The sequence below is a fragment of the Phyllostomus hastatus genome, unplaced genomic scaffold (genome assembly GCF_019186645.2).
Source record: "Phyllostomus hastatus isolate PE091 unplaced genomic scaffold, TTU_PhHast_1.1 phas_contig_468, whole genome shotgun sequence".
NCBI lineage: Eukaryota > Metazoa > Chordata > Mammalia > Chiroptera > Phyllostomidae > Phyllostomus > Phyllostomus hastatus.
The window spans coordinates 3,768,813-3,790,029 of NW_025333884.1; the positions used below are offsets into that span (position 1 = coordinate 3,768,813).

Below are 21,217 nucleotides of genomic sequence, written 5' to 3' on the forward strand. Positions count from 1 at the left end.
AGAGGTTGCTTCCTGAACATACCCCAACCAAGGATTGAACCTGCAACCTTTTGGTGTACGGGGGCAACACTCCAACCAACTGCGCCACCTGGTCAGGGCCAAGGCAGACTTTTCACTGATAGAGCTGTCAATGGGTTGGGGCAAGCTATTGGAATAAATACACTTTTCTACATCAATTGAATGGAATGATTACGAATTTCGCCATGTATAGATCATACTTTTTTGCGGCAAAAATAAGGATGTGCATTATACAAGGGTAGTACTAATTCTGTATCTATATAAATGTTTTTAATTTTATTTATGCTTATGCCTTAAAAGTGTAAGCAGTAGCACTCTAGAAAGCGATAACAATATCTGTGTGCAAAATAATACCCTGGAATATGGTAATTAGTTTTGTTTCTATATATAAATAATTTAAAAAATTAAAACAAAATACTTTTTTTCCTGAGAGAATGGGCCAAAATGTGGGTGTACATTATACACGGCAAAATATGATACTTTATGTTCTTTGAAGGTTCTCTGCTTTTCATGCTTTTTGCCTCTTTCTAAGCTGATGCCTTTGTGACTAAGACTCATGATATTGTGAGTCTCTCTCTTGAAGTGGCACCAAAGTCACTTTGATCATAAACTGTATTGGTAAATCTAAAACCTGTGTAACCTCTGCAGGGGCCTTGGTAACTTCAGGCGACACTTGAATTACTCAAGAACACCTTTTTAGTTTTTTCTGTAGACACGAATTTACTTATCCCATTTAGCAGGTAATTATCGAGCCATGTTTGGTGCTGAGGTTGGATGGAATTAACAATGAAACAAGAAACACATTAAAGAAAAAAACATTACTTGGTTTAGAGCCTTTGCCAGCTGCTTTTCCTCCTGCCTAAGGCTCTCCTCCGCAATTTCCACATTATCGACTCCCTCACTTCTTTTTCGTTGTTGCCCCTTGCTAGAATGTGAGCTCTCTGAGGGCCAGGATCTTTGTCTCTTTGTTCATTGTGCTTGCTTTGTGCAGTGCCTGGCACCATAGTAGGAATTTACAAAAACTCAGTAGTTTCTTGTTCAGTGAGAATAAAGTGAATGGGGGGATCCAGAGAACTGAAGGAAGGCCACAGTGGCTAGTCTAGTGAGAAAAAGAATGGTGGAGATGAGATTACATAGGGCTGAAAGAATTTGGGGTTTTGGTGGAAGGACAGAGGGAAGCTCTGAGGGGTTGTAAGCAGGTGACTGACAAGATCGGATCTGTATTTTCAAATGCTAATTTGCTGCTCTACAGAGTATGGATTGCAGAGAGCAAGAGTAGACATGGGAGGGAACACGAGAGGCTGTTGGGGTCCCCGTGACCTAGCTTCCCTGGCAGCAGACGGGCTCGCTTTCTTAGCCGTTGAATTCGAGCATCCATACCAAGGGCAGGAATTGATTGTTATCAGTCTAGTTATAATTGCATGTGCTTAGGTTATCGTTAGCCCCAAGAGACCTACCTGTCTCCTTGAAGAACGTCATTGTTTAGTGCTGCTACTGACAAGTGAAATCTGTCAGGATAGCTTGGCCGTGAGATGCCATGTAACCAGTTTGTATCTGTGTGTGCCTCCCTGCCTCCTGCAAGATTTAATGACCTAGTTAGGGAGAAAGTCCAGACCTCTTGGCTGCTCTCCAGGTGTTCTACCACTAAAATGTTAATATTACCTTTCTCAGACTTCTTCTGAATCATTTGCTGGCGGTGTAAGTGGCTTTTTAAACTTTGATTTTGCCACTTTTGAGACTGTTTGTACTAGTACTTTTCACTGTCAGAATTTGAGTTGCTTTGGTTACTTGAAGAAGGCCTTTTCACTGGCCTTTACATTTGACAGTGGAATTGAGTGTCCTGTGATAGGTGGGAATGGTTCCTCCTCCTCCTGACATGTTAGTTGGCAAAGTAGTAGAGGCAGCCTTAATAAAGGTCACTTTGGAAGACTATTAGTTGGGTACTTAGCATTCTTGGCATTCTTGTGGAATGATACAGGTTTATGGCCTTTTTTATTAAGTTCTTAAAATTGAATGGCCTTTAATTAGAAACAAGCACATATAAAAGTCTGTAACTCCAGACAACACTGGCCTTACTGTGTTTGATTATAGAGTGAGGGTTGCCCCTGTAGGAATACAGGTTTTAGAGGGGGAATGGAGAAGGGATGTGAGATGGCTGTTATCAAACACATCCAGTGCTGGCCATGCCATGCAGCCTTCATAGTGTGGAATGTGGACATACAGCTTTTAAGCTCAGTTGCCTTTTGATTGCTCCTGCCTAAGCTTTTTAGCTCTCATGATTCAACTGGTTGAGCTGAGCTTTCTGTGAAATGGTCAGTCTGGAAAATGGAGTTCAGTAGCCTAAGATCTTTTTTTTTTTTTTAAGGCTTTCTTTATTTTTAGAGAGAGGGGAGGGAGGGAGAGAAGGAGAGAAACATCAATGTGTGGTTGCCTCTTGTGCACCCCCTACTGGGGACTTGGCCCGAAGCCCAGACATGTGCTCTGACTGGGAATCGAACTGGTGACCCTTTGGTTCACAGGCTGGCACTCAATCCACTGAGCCACACCAGCCAGGGCAGTAGCTTAAGCTTTTTGAACTCATGTGATTATGAAACCTGACAAACCATGGGGCACAAATTTTAATTGCCATCTTTGAAATGGCCCACTCTTATGTTTTAAATAAGACTGGAAGAATATATAAATCCAAGGACTGCCAAGTTATTACAACCCCTGCCCTCCAAAAAATAAAAATAAAACAACAACAACAGTTTTTTTTGTCATATATGGTTTTTCACTGGGCGGAAGGGGCTCACTCAGAAGAGTGTGTATCATCTTTTCATCCTGTGTGTAACCCAGGGTGTCCTAAATGAAGAAGACTGAAGGGGTGGTGTGTTTGATTCCAATTTCATATAAACATGGTATGTTTATTTTGTGTAAACACAGGTGCTGACACCTGTGCCTGTGAGTGTACCCAGAGAGATTGTCCTGTCAGGGGCAGCAAAACTGAGACCGGTAGGCCCCTTTACACAGCAGGTCTTCTGAGCAAAAAGTTGAAATAACAGATGGGTGCAGGCACAGGTGAGTGGTTTGAGGAGGTGGGAAGGTGTACGCAGAGGTAAAGCAGCTGGGTCGAATAACCTCTGTTCACCAAACTCGTCTTCTGCAGACTAGTGGTCACATTAGACATATTAGGAAAGTTTTCATTGAAGATTTTAACATAGTCGATCTTGTGGGTGGACAAAGTCATTCTGATGAAAAAGTTTGATAGTCGTGGTCTACATTTCTATTCAGTTCTTTCTAGTGTGAGTTAGAAGTCAGCAGCTATTTATTGTACATTGATTTTAAGACTTTTTGAGTAGCTGTAATAAGTTCCTAAAACTATGTGTGACCAGGGGGAGTGGGAGGAGAGGTCATCGAGGGAAATACTTAGTGGGTTTATGTTGGGATGAAGCAGTGCAGGCATTCTGTATGTATGTAACTGAGAAAGATGTGTTCTATCCTAATACAAGTATATTTTTAATAATCTGAACTCAGAGACATGGTTTTTCTGAATAGCAGCCAAATACGTGAGGTCAGGATGATTTCCTCTAGTATAGGGTTCTCCAACCCCTGGGCCGGGGACCGGTACTGGTCTGTGGCCTTAGAAAAATTGTCTTCCACAAAACCGGTGCCAAAGCGTTTGGGGATTGTTGCTTTAGTAGACAGGATAGCTGTCATAGAAGAGGAGGCCAGACCCGTTTTCCTTCGAAGTCTGAAGGCTGAAGTAGTGATAAGAGGCTGACTCTGATCTTCATGAAAATTATTGACCAAGAACTGTCAAGAAGGGGTGGTTGATAAGAAAGAAGGAACTGGTTTCTATTCTGGTCTGTTATCTAAGGGAAAAGCATCAAGCTAGCATTTTATAGAAAATGCCATTTGTTCTAAATTCCTTATATGATCACAAGTGTTTTCTTAGTTATTTCTGGGCTCCCTAGCAGGACATGTTACTTGTAGAGTTTGAAATTTATCTTGAAGTGTAGTGGGTGGTAGATAGGTATTATATAGAACATATAGCAGAAGCTCATGAAAGTATACATATGGTGTAGATTATAGATGTAATAAATGGTACTGGCTGAATGTCTCTCTTTTTTGTCCCCTTTCCAGTCATTTTGATTCCAGGATCTTGAGTAAGCTTACCATCTCCGCCTGGCTGGGGGTGGGGTGGGAGAGAGGCCCAGTTAGAGCCCAGGTCTGACAGCAGCTTCTGTGATTGACTTCCTTTCCCTTCAGTTTCACATTTGTTACCTGAAGGAGCTGGCTGCCAGCTCTCCCCAGCTCTGCCTTCAAAGGGCAGCAGATCAGCTCACCTAGAAGTTCTTTTAGCTGTTAATTCCAAGAAGAATCTTAGGAATTTTTTTCTAATTGGCTCATTTTCTCCAGATTTTGCTTATTTATCTGCCCTTTCCTCTTGGCGGGCTCCCTTGACAGTGACACAGGGTCATGGTTTAAGTATGGGAAGGAAATTATGGCCTTGAGCACAGTCAGAAAGAATCTGGCTCTTAGGCGTTTCCTGTGCCACTGCTAAATTACAAAGATGGGGCCCTGACAAGGTTTTTCAAAGGGGCATCTTACACCACCACTGTGTCAGCGTTTCCGTCATAAGCAGTTGTTTCTCATAGTGCTTATTATGATGAGGTTGGAAGTGGCCTTTGAATGGGAAACATTTACCTAGTAGGCGAGGATAAAATAGCAGGCAGAAATAGGGAGAGAGGATGAGAGTGCACGGGTTACTTTCAGAAGTCCCCTTTTCAACCCAGACCTGACCATGCCATTCTTGCCTAGTATCCAGGGAGTTGCTCAGAGGATGAAGTCCAGACTCTCCTCAATGTGACAGGGCCCTCCACAGATTTTCCCCCAACCTCTCTTGCTGTACGCTGTACAAGCCTTCTGCTCTCTGTTCCAACTTGCTGGCCAGGACAGCATGGTTGAGTGGGAAGATGGGAACTGGGGGACGAGGGGTGGAACAGAAAGGCTGGGGATGGTGTCAGGAGACCTGGGTTCTGGAGCGGGCTCCATCTCTCACTAGCTGAGTCTTTTTCCTTTCTGTCTCAGTGGTCACTGATCTGCGCAAATTTCCTGAATGAGAGACGAGTCTGGAACAGATCAGGAGGCTTTTTTTTTTGGACTCTTGTCACTTGGCAGAATCTTGGGAATCAGATCACCAAATATCTTACTAAATGGCTTTTGGAACCATGAAATTTTTGAGCTGTTTAAAACTACAGATCTTAGCCCTGGCTGGCATAGCTCAGTGGATTGAGCGCGGACTGGGAACCAAAGTGTCCCAGGTTCGATTTCCAGCCAGGGTACATGCCTGGGTTGCAGGCCATAACCCTTAGCAACCGCACATTGATATTTCTCTCTCTCTAGCTCCCTCCCTTCCCTCTCTAAAAATAAATAAATAAAATCTTTAAAAAAAACTACAGATCTTTAATAAATTTTTGTTGTTGTTGTTTTATGTGGGAGCCTAGCATATAAAACAGATCAAATTGAGTTGCTCTATTTTAAGGCTGGAAAGTCTGATGCCTTAGTCCCAAAGAACTGTCAGTTAGATCCAGGGCCTTCCAGGGCACCGCTTTTCAGTATTTCTTCGCACTTGTTCCAGTGAGGGTTAGAGTCACCTGTTCGGTAAGACCCCAGGCCAAGAGGCCCAGTGTGGAAGGGGAAGAGTGGATTGCTGTGGGCAGTCCGTAGTGGTTGAGACAGGGCCATGTTCAAATCCTTGCTCTGCCTGCCAGCTGTGTGAACTTGTGTTCCTTCATTTCTCTGAATTGTATCCTTTAAAAAAAAAAAACTGTAGAGAAAAGTCTGTTAGGCATGTGTAGTAGGAACACTTAAAAGGTGAATACCCGTGTAACCAACCCAAGTCAAGAAACAGAAGGGAAGCTCCACTCATGTCCTTTATCTATCATATGTCCTTTCCTAGCCTCATAGTAGGAACTTGAAATAGGCTTTTAAAATATTGAGGTGATAAATCTTTGGTTAAGAAATAATATTTCTCATAATAAATTTGTTAATAGTGCCTACATGTATCATCTTTTAATTCAGACAATCGAATCTAGTTTGTTTCAAACATTACCTCATATATTCATCTCCTCTAGAAGAAGGTAGTCATAAACACCTCGATTTAGCAGATTTTCACATATGATCAATTGAGCCTAGGACAAAATTTGGTGCTGATTCTGGGCCCCTTTCCATGTTCTATCTTGTAACTATTAATTTTTTACCTCTATCAGACCTGTTTTTAATTTCATTCAAAACAAGACAAGTATATAAGTACATGTGAAGGCCAGAAAATGGGAAGAAGGAATTGGAGCATTGATTTGGCCGGTGTGAGTCCTGAATCAGTTCTTTAATCTGTGGGCCCAAGTTGTTCCTACTCAATTTGATGGACTTAAAGTTGGCTCTGTTTGTTCTGTTTCTGTATGACCATTATTCTTATTGTCAGTTCAGGTACATTAAATAAAAGAAAACCATTCCTTTAAAATTCATCCATGTGGCATAACTTTTATTACTTGCAGTAGCCTGTTTTAGAACTGGCAATTTATAGAATAATGCAAATGAATAGTGAGGAATAATTAGAAATAATGGGCTGAAATTCTCATGTCATCTTAGAATGCCATCAGGGAATAGAATAGTAAGGCTTACTGTTGGACTTGAAAATAAGCTGACCTATTTTTCCCAATTGTGACAGAAATGCCTGTTTCTTCAGCACTGTCCTGTGTTTGCAAAGCACATTTGGCTGGACAGTGCTTCCACTTGCATATTCAGAGAAATGATTATGGAGAACATTCTTTCAAAAAGAACTTCTTTTCTACTGAGAGGTTAAAAAAACTGAGTAGATCATAAGTGCTCAGAAATAACAGCTGAAATAATTTTCTAAGTGTTCTTTACCGTTTCAAAAGTCAATATAAAATTTGTCTGAATACCAGGAAATTCAAAGGTAAGACTCAGCTATGTTTTTGTATCTTGGTTTGGTAAGAATCTCAGCTCACAGTGTTAATGATAGCGAGCCTGTGATACCGAGGCTTATTGTAGTGCCTTCAGTTTCAAATTCGCCTTGGTTTTGCATTATCTTTGGTGTGGAATATTTTTACAGCTTATCAGAAATCATGTTTTTCTTAATATAGGTAACCCAGAGAAATTGCACTGCATCAAGGAAAAAGAGTTCTCAGCCTTTCATTTTGCCTTTGTTTCTAGTTGCTTTGATCAGATAGCTTGATTAGAACTCCAGAGCTACCTGGTAGAAAGCTTCTGAGGATAAAGTTCAAGGAAGTGCTTTTGCTGAAAGCAACCCCCTTCATTCATCAGGGGAATTTGATTTCATCCTGTGAATAACTTGGCTTAGAAATTCTGTTTCTTTGGGACAGGCTTGTAGACTTCTATACACCTCAGAGCATGAGAACTGTGTTAGGGTGAAAAGTGGGCTGCTTGCTTTATTCTGTGGGGGCTGGCTAGGTGGTAAAATAGTGGAGTTCTGTTTTTCTACGCTGGAATTCAGAGGTGATTTTGCCAAGGCTTGGGGTAGGGGCGAGGGTGGGATGAATTGAGAGGCGCAGGAAAGGACATTTGCAAAAATTATAAATGGCATGTCAGAGACCCTTTCCTAGCTGCTCTTTAAAAAACTAACTGAAGGCCAGGTTATTTTCAAAGCAAACATCTGAGTTATCAGTTCTTGAAAATTGTTCTTGAGCCTTTGTGTATGTCTCATCGGGCTCTCTGGAGAGTGCTGTCCATTGAGTTAGCAGAAGGTACAATGAGCTGAACGCACACACATGCCCAGTGTCCAAGAATAGCCCATCTGTTGCGTGAGATTCCGTGTTTCAAGACCAGATGGTTAAACACTTAAATCAGTCTTTCCAAAGATCCAGATGACCCATTTCAAAGATTTCCTGTACTCTGAGCCCTAGGGATAGTGTGAGATTCCGTGGCCATTAGGAAATCCTCCCTCCTACACTGCATAGGAGTAGGTGTGTGTAGCCTGTACTGGCGGGAGCAGCCGCCAGGACTATTCTGGGTAGATATCATTTACTCTTTGCTTTCTTTGTAAATCCATGGTTTTCTGCCCCCCTCCTCATGTTGTTATTTTAATTTGCATTGGACTGAAAGGTAGAATTTAATTGCCATATTCAAATAGAGTTTTCTTTTATGTAAATGATCCTCTTCTTATAGACTGTTGATTTGTTGGGTGAAAAGTTGAGGTAGAAGTGTTACTACAGTACATAATATTGGTGGGATAAAAGATTATTTTCATATTAGATTCTCAGAGGTAAAGTATGGTCTGTTCATTGTCTGAGTCTCGGCTGCCCTTCTTATCTTTTACATCCCGTGCATGAAAACTCTGTTCTAGCCAGTCTGTCCCCAAACACGTCTGGTGCTTTTCCCTCTTGGTTACCATTTTCATGCCCTTTCATGTTTTTAGGCTTGGGCTATCTCCCCAAGCCCTGCCAGTCTCTCATGTACCAATTCAAATTCTACTTCAGCTCTGCTGCTTCCCCAACCACCCCAGAGCTTAATCTCTTCCTTTCTCTAGACCCCAGGAAATGGTCTGTGCCATTTATTGTCTTGTGATTTAGTTATTTTTAAGTAAAAGCATTGCATCTCAAGTAAATTACAAGATTCCCATCAGTGCCCCGTTCTTTGTTTCATCACACATCTATCTCTGTAAATTTGTATTTGATTTGGTCGGTGGACAGCTCAGTTCTCAGTTCTAAAAATTAGAGACTGGAGTAATACAAAAATGCGTAACTCCTAGAGGCCCATGAAGGAAGGAGAGAACCAGCTGCTCTGTACCTGGGACCATCTGTTCTCTTCCGTTCGGTAGGAAAGGCTCTGTGGTCGTGCTTGTTGAGTTGGACGTCATCCTTCCCATGCGGTGAAGAGATGAGCAGAATTAAGGGTGTTGCTTCACATTCCAACAGAAGTCACACAGGAGATGAAGACTCTATCAGTCAGTCTCATGAAGATGATAATTCCTCTTTACAGCTAAATACGCTGACTCGTCATTTGTGCATATCCCTAACTTAAATATTTTTATATATTCTTTTGAATTTCACAGATGAATGAATTGGGTGAATAAGGACCTTGGACTCCACTTCCAACTTTTCATCTCTAATATGTCTAACATTTTAGAATGAAAAACAACCCAAAATCTTAAGAAAATGTCCTTTAATGTTTATTGATATGAAAATGGATACATTGGGACTTTAGAGAATATTTTGTTTAAATTCAGCAGTTCAGCAGACCATAGAGTAATGTTCTCTTACTTGAGTTTTTATATTCCATCCTTCCTGGCTCATTTGGAAAGTAAATTCCTCTAGAAAATTCTCCTTAAGGAGTTTCTCTTACAGGGAAAATGTTTCCTAGTTAGAGCGCTTCCTTTTGCTCTTCTCTCTCTAGCTATGAATCTTATCATGTACCTACTTAATGCAAACATTTTAACCAGCTGCTGATGGTAATTCATAGCTTTGAAACCTCATTTCAAAAATTTGTGCCGAGAAGCATGAGGTTTAGAAAATGCTGGGGTTTTTTTTAGTTACAGTGCATATAGTTCCATTCTTTTTTGCCCTGTTGGGATTAAGAAAAATTATGGTAACAAGTGTTTTCTTCCTTTGCTAGCTGCCCCCTATGAAATTATTTCCTTAGTATATAATATTATAGTATTATTAGTTTGTTAGTGTTCTGTATGTGGTTATTTGGAAATAAACGTGTTTTCAGAATTTCTTGACTGCTCTCGTAGAGAGAGATGCTGGTTTTGGTTGTGGGCAATGGTGGTGAATCTGTGTGTGTATCACGAAGCATCCCAGATCACACAGTGCACAACACGTTTCCTCTGGGGTAGGGCATGAGGTTGTGGGTGGGAGGGGAAAACACTGACAGAATTGCTGGCAGTAGGCACTTTAGCAGCCATAGTAATGTGGATCTCAGTGGCATTTCTGTGCCCTGTGATATACACACTGTCCTGGGAACATTACCACTGCTTGCCCTGGGTGTTCTGTCGAGGTGTTAAAAAAGAGAACATCCTCCTCCCGCCCTCCAGCTGAGGTGCCCTTTTGGGAGCTGGTGTCTTGGTTAGACACAGTAAATAAACAACTCTGGGACTCTGGTGACAGGTTCTAAAAAAGCTCTTATATATTCACATTGTGTTTTTGTGACATATTTGTGATAAAGAATTGAAAATACTCCTGAATTATTTTCCTTTCTCAAGTAGTTGACTTATGGCATAAAACTAACTGAATGTTAAGTTATGTGTTTTTCTTTTTTTAGTACAAGTAGCTCTGTAAAGCCCAAAGATAAAAGGAGTTACTGTTTTAAAGAATACTTCCTCCCCTCTGCTATAACTCTTTGGTTTTAAAAGGATTAGTATTGGCAGATTATTAGAATGTATATTTTGCTGTTTGAGAAGTTTAGTTGCCCACTAAGAATACCAGTTCCCATCCGATTTAAAGATATTGTGAAGTCTTGGACATGCTTTGTCTTCTGCTTTCTCTTTCTTTGTGGTCTTCAGATCATTAAATTCAGTGACTCAGCTAATTTTTTTATTCACCTCTTAGAAAAGTTGAATGTGTTTGTGACCAAGCACTTAAGGTTATTTCCTTTAAACCAAGTGTTTGAGACGTTTTTAGATTTATACGGGCTTTGTTTACTGTGTAATTCAGTCCAATTGAGGAACTAGTAAAACTGCATTATCCAGACATCAAAGACGGATTTGTAAGAAGAGCATACTTATACCAGGAAACCTATTAGGTTTCTAACAAGTAGAAAGTTACCAGGTGTCCAAAAATTAACCACTCCCATGCCAGCTTTTTTTTTCTTTTTTCTTTTTTGTAGCTTTTAAAAGTCAGTTAGCATTCTGGGTTTAAAATAGTTGCTGTGTTCTTGAGTGAAAAATGTTGCTTTCTTTAGCTTCCTTCAGATAACTGAGACTTGACTTTAATGGACTACACAGAGTACATGCCATTTAAAAATATAACTAGGTGTTGAATGGATAATAAATACATTTTAGTTTAGTTCAAAATTGAGCCAATATCTTTATTTCTTGAGTTTTATGAACAGGTTGGGGTATGCTTTCCTGAGATTTCTGTGAAGGGAGATGATTTGGCCCACCTTACAGAGAACAAGTGGACTGATTTGCCAGGTGCATGCAGCAGTCACCTGAAGTAGGACCCATGTCACCAAGTTGCATTTCAAGAATGGTCAAGTGGGTGGCCTTGAGTCCTGCCAGACCCAGGGATGAAGAACTGATAGGGCAGGGCCCTGTTACGGGAGTAGCACCCTTGACTTCCTGAAACCTTTATCAACATTCCAGTCCGAGGCTCTGTTAAACTCCATCTCCTCATGGACAGAAACAAAATTGTATCTGCACAGTACAAAGCGGTGCACAAAAGCACCTACACTTTGTTCACAGCTTTCCTTTTCAGGTGTTCCAGAGGGTGTATGTAAACATGCTTTATTTAGGTATTGATAAGCATCTTATCATTTTACTTAGGTAAGCAGTCCCCTAGGGGGTTTGGGGAGGGGAAGGTTTGCTGGGCCTCTCCCAAGGATGCCCCTTGCTTCTGCCAGAGTCTGGAACTTGCCTTCTTCAGGAGAACACCACTAGGCTATCAGGAGGCGATTGCTCAGCAGTTGCTGAGCTTTCCCGTTTGCAAATGATCACATAATTTTTACATACCACGTCTAGCCACATTTTGTTTCCACAGAGGGTTTGGCTTTCTGGGTTATCAAAGGAAGATACGGTTGTTTGGGAAAGGCCTATGAAGTTATCATAGGGGACAACTGTGCTCCCCCATTCATTGCCCCCCTGTCTCTGTCAGAATAACATGTGGTGGTCTGGCTTCTTGGGATGTTTCTTATGAACTAGGCCACACAAACGTATTAAAGTTACGGATATACTGGGTTCCTTCATAAATGAGATTCAAAAGAAAATTGTTCTGTTTGTTTATTTTAAATTTTCCTCTTTGGGAGATCTCAGGAAACTCTTCATTTGGCTGCAGGTTCAGCAATTACAAAGTCATATTTGCACATCTAAGTAGACCGCAGTGTAGTATAAACAGTAGTAGCGAGGCCACCGCTGTTGTGGTTCAATTGTTTGGGTATCATCCCACAGACTGAAGGGTTGCCGGTTCAATTCCTGGTCTGGGCACATGCCTGGGTTGTGGGTTCAGTCCACAGTCGGGGCACATACAGAAGGCAACCAGTCGATGTTTTTCTCTCATGTCAATGATTCTCCCCTTAAAAAAAAACAAAAAAAAACAAAAAAAAACACAACACAATAGTAGCCAGAAGACCATTTCTGTAGGGACAGCCAAAGACTACACATTTGACTTACTTCGGCTGGAAAGTTGTTAAAAACTTTGTAAGACATCATAACATCGCATTACTTCATCTATTCAGACTACATCCTGTGTAATGCCACTTTCCAGCCACTGCTGTGCTTCCGCAACCTTCAGGGGAAATATCCAAACCCTTTGTTAAGTGGCTTAACCTGGCCCTTGCTCACTTGCTAAGGCATCTCCCCCACGTCCTCCCCCCACACACTTTGTTTCACACTTTGTTCCCCCTTTTTTTTCTGGGGAGGGCGGAGTCTTTGCACATTTCCTTTCTTCTGCTTCGGGTCTACCTGAGATGGAAAGCTTTTCTTTCAGAAAGGCTTTCCTAAATCTGAAAGGGTGGGCTTGGGGACTCTGTAGTACGCTCTGCTGGTTGTTCACGCAGTCCCTCTCTCAGTGAATGTCTGTGTCAAGCACTGTGTCACAGGCTGAGGGTGCAGAGGTGAGCAAGGCAGGGGCGCACCTTGTCCTCACAGAGCTTATGTTTTTGTCAGGGAAGCCACTCCATGTTCACACCCTTAAAAAAACAACTTCATTTGGAAATAACCACAGGCTTGTAGAAAGTTGCAAAAATTAAAATAGCACAAAGAAATACACACTTTGCCCAAATTCACCTATTGTTAATGTTTTACTTGCATTCTTTCTCTCTCTATATACCTAATGTTTTTTCCTGGACCCTCAAGTACATTATGGCCTTTTTTCTCCAAATACTTCAGAGTGTGTTTCCTAAGAGTGGAGCTGTTCTCTCACGTGATAGTTACCAACCTCATACATTTACATTGATAAACTACTCTTACCTGACATTTTGTTATGGTCCAGTGTTGTTCATTGATCTAATAATGTCCTCTCTGGCACTCCCCCTCCCCTCCTTCTGGAGCCAAATTCAGCTTAGGGTCAGGTGATTGCATTCAGTAAGGGTGTTTCCGTAGCCTCCCTTAATCTGTAATGTTTGCATAGCCATTCTCTGTCAATGATGACATTGATGTCTTTTGAAAAGTATAGAGTGCCCCCCATTTCTTAAACAGTTTTGCTCATTTTGTGTTTTCTTATGTCTCCTTGTGATTTGAATGTGCTAATGGATTCTAGGCCATCATACTGCAGAGTGATTATCCTCTTGGGGGATCACATCTGGAGGTCTCTGATGTCCTTCTAGCCCTCTTTGTTGATGATAATTTTTATTACCCAAAGTGTTGCACACTTTCTCCACCGTAAAATAAGTGGGTTTTTAAAAATTCTTCCCTTTGCATCTAATAAATAGTCTTTCAGAGGACACCTCAATTCTGTGCAAATACCCTGCGCCTCCTCAAAATTTCCCCCCTAATTAACATCAAGTGATGATTCTTGTCTGATCCAGTAGTATGACCTGAAAGTTTCTATTTTTTTTTGCAGCGGGTCATGATCTGTTACTGTACTTAATTGTTTTGGTGTCCAGCTTATCCCAGATGCGACCTTAGGAAGCTCCTTTGATTTGCTCCTGCATCTTTGCGAGGCCCTATCATTTTTGCGAGCACTTCCTTTCTTGCACAGCAACATGTTCCAGGCTTATCTTGTACCAATCCTGCCCTAGCCCTGGGATCAGCTGTTTTTCCGCCCTCAAATTCCTGTTTTAGCATGTAGCACACCTGCTTACTTATGTGTCTTCCTCTGTTAGATGACATTGTCCCTCTCTGAGGGTCCATCCATATCAGTCTTACTCATCACTCCTACATCTTCACCCAGCATTAGGCCTGGCACATTCACTGTTTACTATAAGTATTTGTTGAATAAGAACATCAATTTTTGCTATAGTTCGTTGATTATAATTGGGTTCCAAAATGATGATGCTGATGGGTTTTCTGTTTTTCCCCCATCTAGGAAGAAATGTTGGCTATTTGGTGATGAAAAGTGACAAAAACTGACCTCGTACTGGTATACAAACACTATGGGACCTGACACTTTGGCCGTGTGGGCAGCCGGCCCCCACTGATAATGTTGGGAAGCTGTCAGGTCCACTGGAAAACACTAATCTGATCTCGGAAGTGGTTGATTGTGGCAGGATGTGTCGACAATGATGATGGCAAGAAAGCAAGATGTCCGCATTCCCACCTACAACATCAGTGTGGTGGGATTGTCTGGGACGGAGAAGGAGAAGGGCCAGTGTGGCATTGGGAAGTCTTGTCTGTGCAACCGCTTTGTGCGCCCAAGTGCTGATGAATTCCACTTGGACCATACCTCTGTCCTCAGCACCAGTGACTTTGGTGGGCGAGTGGTCAATAATGACCATTTTCTCTACTGGGGAGAAGTTAGCCGATCCCTGGAGGATTGCATGGAATGTAAGATGCACATCGTGGAGCAGACTGAATTCATTGATGATCAAACATTTCAACCTCATCGAAGCACGGCCCTGCAGCCCTATATCAAGAGAGCTGCCGCGACCAAGCTGGCGTCGGCTGAGAAACTCATGTACTTTTGCACTGACCAGCTGGGGCTGGAGCAGGACTTTGAGCAGAAACAAATGCCAGATGGAAAGCTGCTAATTGATGGTTTTCTTCTTGGTATTGACGTTAGCAGGGGCATGAATAGGAACTTTGATGACCAGCTCAAGTTTGTCTCCAATCTCTACAATCAGCTTGCAAAAACAAAAAAACCCATAGTGGTGGTCCTGACTAAGTGCGATGAGGGTGTTGAGCGGTACATTAGAGATGCACATACTTTTGCCTTAAGCAAAAAGAACCTCCAGGTCGTGGAGACCTCAGCAAGATCCAACGTAAATGTGGACTTGGCTTTCAGCACCTTAGTGCAACTCATTGATAAAAGTCGGGGAAAGACGAAAATCATTCCTTACTTTGAAGCTCTCAAGCAGCAGAGTCAGCAGATAGCTACAGCAAAAGACAAATATGAGTGGCTAGTGAGTCGCATTGTGAAAAATCACAACGAGAACTGGCTAAGTGTCAGCCGAAAGATGCAGGCCTCCCCTGAGTACCAGGACTACGTCTACCTGGAAGGGACTCAGAAAGCCAGGAAGCTATTTCTCCAGCACATCCACCGCCTCAAGCACGAGCATATTGAACGCAGAAGGAAGTTGTACCTGGCAGCCCTGCCGTTAGCTTTTGAAGCTCTTATACCTAATCTAGACGAAATAGACCACCTAAGCTGCATAAAAGCCAAAAAACTCTTGGAGACCAAGGCAGAATTCTTGAAGTGGTTTGTTGTGCTTGAGGAGACCCCGTGGGATGCCACCAGCCACATTGACAACATGGAGAACGAGCGGATTCCCTTTGATTTAATGGATACAGTTCCTGCAGAGCAGCTGTATGAGGCCCACTTAGAGAAACTACGGAATGAGAGGAAAAGAGCTGAGATGAGAAGAGCATTTAAAGAAAACTTGGAGACCTCGCCTTTCATAACTCCCGGGAAGCCCTGGGAAGAGGCCCGTAGTTTCATCATGAATGAAGATTTCTACCAGTGGCTGGAAGAATCTGTATATATGGATATCTATGGCAAACACCAAAAGCAGATTATAGACAGAGCCAAGGAAGAGTTTCAGGAGCTGCTTCTGGAGTATTCAGAATTGTTCTATGAGCTGGAGCTGGATGCAAAGCCCAGCAAGGAGAAGATGGGGGTTATTCAGGATGTTCTGGGAGAAGAACAGCGATTTAAAGCATTACAGAAGCTCCAAGCTGAGCGCGATGCCCTTATTCTGAAGCACATTCATTTTGTGTACCACCCAACAAAGGAAACGTGCCCTAGCTGCCCCGCTTGTGTGGATGCTAAGATTGAGCACTTAATTAGTTCTCGGTTTATCCGGCCTTCTGACCGGAATCAGAAAAATTCGCTCTCTGACCCCAACATTGATAGAATTAACTTGGTTATCTTGGGCAAAGATGGTCTTGCCCGAGAGTTGGCCAATGAGATTCGAGCTCTTTGTACAAATGATGACAAGTATGTGATAGATGGTAAAATGTATGAGCTTTCCCTGAGGCCAATAGAAGGGAATGTCAGGCTTCCAGTAAACTCTTTTCAGACACCAACCTTTCAGCCCCATGGATGTCTCTGCCTCTATAATTCAAAGGAGTCTCTGTCCTATGTAGTGGAGAGCATAGAGAAGAGTAGGGAGTCCACACTTGGCAGGCGAGATAATCACCTAGTTCATCTACCCCTGACGTTAATTTTGGTTAACAAAAGAGGAGACACCAGTGGAGAGACCCTGCATAGCTTAATCCAACAAGGTCAGCAGATTGCTAGCAAACTTCAGTGTGTCTTTCTGGACCCTGCTTCTGCTGGCATCGGTTATGGACGCAACATTAACGAAAAGCAAATCAGTCAAGTTTTGAAAGGACTCCTGGACTCTAAGCGTAACTTGAACCTGGTCAGCTCTACTGCCAGCATCAAAGATCTGGCTGATGTTGACCTGAGAATTGTTATGTGTCTGATGTGTGGAGATCCTTTCAGTGCAGACGACATACTCTTTCCTGTCCTTCAGTCCCAAACCTGCAAATCTTCCCATTGTGGGAGCAACAGCTCTGTTTTACTTGAACTACCAATCGGACTACACAAGAAGCGCATTGAACTGTCTATTCTTTCATACCATTCCTCGTTTAGCATCAGAAAAAGCCGGTTGGTCCATGGGTACATTGTTTTTTATTCAGCCAAACGTAAGGCCTCCTTGGCTATGTTACGTGCCTTTCTTTGTGAAGTGCAGGATATTATCCCCATTCAGCTGGTTGCACTCACTGACGGCGCTATAGATGTCTTGGACAATGACTTAAGTCGGGAACAGCTGACTGAGGGGGAGGAGATTGCTCAAGAAATTGATGGCAGATTCACAAGCATCCCCTGTAGCCAACCCCAGCATAAACTTGAGCTCTTCCACCCGTTTTTTAAAGATGTGGTGGAGAAAAAGAACATAATCGAGGCTACTCATATGTACGATAATGTTGCCGAGGCCTGCAGCACCACAGAGGAGGTGTTTAACTCCCCCCGGGCGGGCTCTCCGCTCTGCAACTCAAACCTGCAGGATTCGGAAGAGGATATTGAGCCCCCTTCTTATGGCCTGTTTCGAGAAGACACATCACTGCCCTCCCTGTCCAAAGACCATTCTAAGCTCTCTATGGAACTGGAGGTAAATGATGGGCTGTCTTTCATCATGGGCAACTTTGAGAGTAAACTGAACAACAAAGTACCTCCACCAGTCAAACCAAAGCCTCCTGTCCATTTTGAAATTACAAAGGGGGATCTGTCTTACTTAGACCAAGGCCATAGAGATGGACAGAGGAAGTCTGTGTCTTCTAGCACCTGGTTACCTCCGGATGGGTTCGATCCTTCTGATTATGCTGAACCCATGGATGCTGTGGTCAAGCCAAGGAATGAAGAAGAAAACATATACTCAGTGCCCCATGACAGCACCCAAGGCAAGATCATCACCATTCGGAATATCAACAAAGCCCAGTCTAACGGCAGCGGGAATGGTTCTGACAGTGAAATGGACACCAGCTCTCTAGAGCGAGGCCGAAAAGTATCCATTGTGAGCAAGCCAGTGCTATACAGGACGAGATGCAGCCGGCTGGGGAGGTTTGCTAGTTACCGAACCAGCTTCAGTGTGGGGAGCGATGATGAGCTGGGGCCCATCCGGAAGAAAGAGGAGGACCAAGCATCCCAAGGTTATAAAGGGGACAATGCTGTCATTCCGTATGAAACAGACGAAGACCCAAGGAGGAGGAATATTCTTCGCAGTCTAAGAAGAAACACTAAGGTAAGAGGCCAGTTTAGAAATGAGTCATAGGAGTGGCTTGCAGAGTGTCTCAGTGAGAGTTGATTGATGATGATGATTTCAAGGACAACTTATTCTGGTAAATATTAAAAATCTACTGTGTGGGTGTGTACTCTTTGACTTATCATAAAAAAGTAAGCAGGGTTTCTGGTAGCTACTATTGGCAGCTATCAGTGGTAAGACCTTAGATAGACAGTCCAAGTTGTCTTTGTTCAAAATGATAATTAATTAATTACAAAAATGAGCAGACAGTGTTGAATTTGCCAGTGTCCTGATCAGTAGCCAAGTCAGTGACGATGTGCTTGCTCTTCCTTCACTGAAACACCAGAATCCGAAATTGTGTGCCTCAGTCTCTCACTTGTTCCTCTTCTCCATAAAGTTGCTGCATTTCTTAGGAAAAATTGATAATTATTTTATTAGCACACGCAAATGAGTAGAAGGTCTTCAAGTACATAAATGAAAAATAGGAACCTTACCACTGCAAGTTCTAAACCTGCCCCACATGTGCCGTGCCTGGAAGGGGCAGGGCAGTGTCATTGTGTGTTCTGTTCCCCTCTCACTCTGAACTGAGTGTTAATAAATATCATAGGCATTCTTTTCCTGTCTGGTTTCCCCTCGGTTTGGTTTTTCCACTTGGATTCCTTCATCTGCCTTCAGTATTTTGTTCTCCAAAGGTTAGGAGTGGACAGACCCATTGAAAGCATGAAGCCAGAAAAAGCCTGACCTGCCTCCCAGTATTTCCTTAAAGCTCTCTTGTGTAATGACACTGGGATCCAGACATTCTGAATGTTTTGTCTTCCCTTCCTCCTCCACTCCCCGTGTGCCAGGACAGCTTATCGAGATGCTGACAGTCTTCTAATTTAGGGGACTGTTTGCACACCTGGGAATTAGGATGGTGGCATAATAATACACGCTATGAATTAGAACTGTTTTTGTGACTTCTACGTTTTTAATACCTGTTGAAAATAATGCTTTCAAAACACATTCCCAAACAAGCTGTGCTTTCAAGAGCCCACACAGTTTAGGCTCAGCAGAAAACAGCTGGGTATGGTGAGCCTCAGAGATGGCTGCATTCATGCTGGTAACGAGCACTTTTTACCTAAGAACTTTGCTACTCAAGGTTGCTGGCTCAGCATGCAAGAAGTGGTTGCCTCTCCGTCTATCTTAGTTATGTGGGCCACACCTCTTCGAGTCAAATAAAAATGATACCTCTGGCCCAAGAGCAATAGCGTGCCAGAAGTCAGTTTAGGAGTATCCTTTGGAAAGAGTGAGTAAAAGGTGAAATTGTCTTTTCCTGCCTTGGAAAATGGTGCTTTGAAATGAGTATAGTTGCTTTGTCATCTTAATGCAGAGATAAGCAAAGCTTTGATTCTCTTCCTGGTTGGAGCAAACCTCCAATTAAAATTGCTGCCATTAACACAGACTGACACTTGTTTTACTGGAAAAGCAAGATACCACGGGCCAGAGAATGTCATGCCAGCCCCTACGTGGGGGATTTGGCCTTTGATTTTTATTGGCATGACAAAGCAATAAGTATTTATTTGAAGTGAGGGGTGAGCCAGTTAGTAATGGAAAGCACACCTAGTGCTTCCTACATGCCAGACAACACTGGGGGAGATGGCACGGATCCTTCTTGCCCAGACCTATACATCCAGTTGAGGCAGCAAGACCTACGCAGACTGTGAAAATAGGTGGTCTGCCCAGGGGGTGCTGTGTTGGGGCAGAGGGGAAATCCCCTGTTGGGGGTGGTTAAGGTAGTGTAGTGTGTGATTAGGAGCCCAGCTCTGGGGATGGGGGGCGGGGGAGGCCAAATGCCAAGTCCTCCACTTCCTCACTAGGACTTTGGGCACATGATTCACCTCTCCACATCCCTGCTGCAAAAGGAGAGAACAGAGCAGTACCTTCCTCATGGGGTCATGGGGAATGGAATGAGATTATATACAGAGAACACTGCGCGTACTGCATGCTGGCTAAGCATTAGTTACGACATTATTTAACTAGACCTTGGAGAAAGAGGTATTGAAAGGCTAGAAGATGAAAAAATTCATGTTGTATTCAAAGAAAGGAGAAAACTGATCTGGTGTAGCTGTGGGCTTGGGGGACCAACATTATCCTGACCTTCTGTGCAAATTTTAACCCCATGTGTTACTTAGCTGCTTTTTCAGCACTCACCCGAGCAACCGTCCCAACAACAAAAAAACTACGCTCCTGGTACCAGAGTGATGTGGAGAAAGAGAAATTGCTCGGCCTCTTGGCTCATTTGCTAGATTAGCTCTTTACTGTAAAATTGGACTTGGAGTGAGGGACTCGCTTTCATTTCTGCTAATGAAAGTGCAGACTGTAGAGCTGACTCTCATTCTGGGTCCTTTTCCCAGCTGAACCATTTAGCAACCCAGCCTCATAGTGGGAGCCTTCCGCACTCAGCTGAATGAAATTGAAAATCTACGATTGCACTGCAGTGGGGTCCATGAATAGATGCTTTGTCTGTAAAGAGTTGTTGTTGCACATGGTCTCTGTCTCCCAGTGCCATGCGTTTGCAAAGAGGGGATCAGGACCGGCAGGGTCTTATTTTAAAGCCAAAAACCGGCTGGGGTGCCTTGTTCCACAAAATGTGCCTTTTGGGCAAGCTCGAATTGCTGAATTTAGTGTGTTTGACCACGGATTAAAGAGAAGCCATTATTGGTTATTTACCCTTCTATCTTATGTGCTCTTATTTTTGTGTAAAAAAAAAAAACACACACACACACACAATGATAAAGAAAATCTTTCACTCACTGGAGCTACCACATGACAAGACAACCTATTGAAAAGCAAACCGATTCAATCATGCATTGTTTGGTCTATAAGGCAGCAAGTAGCCAGTTTGACAGTTTGTGTGTCCCGTTCCCCCCGAGTGAATTGGCTTATTTCATTGCATTCAGTGAATTGGCTGGTTGTTGTGGCTTTGTGTGGACACAGCTCTCATTTTGTGAGGCCTAGAACGGGAGTTAAAAGTTTCTAGTGTGAATAAAAACCAGCTGGGGAATTGGGCTGCTTTCTCCCCAGGGAAGGATGTTGCGTTTTGACAGACAAGCTGAATGGTATGAAATATGATCTCTTTGTA

At 42.8% G+C, this 21,217-nt stretch overlaps 1 protein-coding gene across 2 annotated transcripts in view; it reads left to right on the plus strand.

The window, feature by feature from the left end:
• ARHGAP35 (Rho GTPase activating protein 35) overlaps nucleotides 1–21,217 on the plus strand; it is a 113,544-nt gene that overhangs the window by 27,932 nt on the left and 64,395 nt on the right. For both annotated transcript variants that reach the window (XM_045845061.1, XM_045845062.1), the window contains exon 2: nucleotides 14,220–18,096. In XM_045845061.1, coding sequence (XP_045701017.1) covers nucleotides 14,413–18,096 — 3,684 coding nt within the window. In that variant the 5' untranslated portion in view covers nucleotides 14,220–14,412. The remainder of the gene's footprint in view (nucleotides 1–14,219; nucleotides 18,097–21,217) is intronic.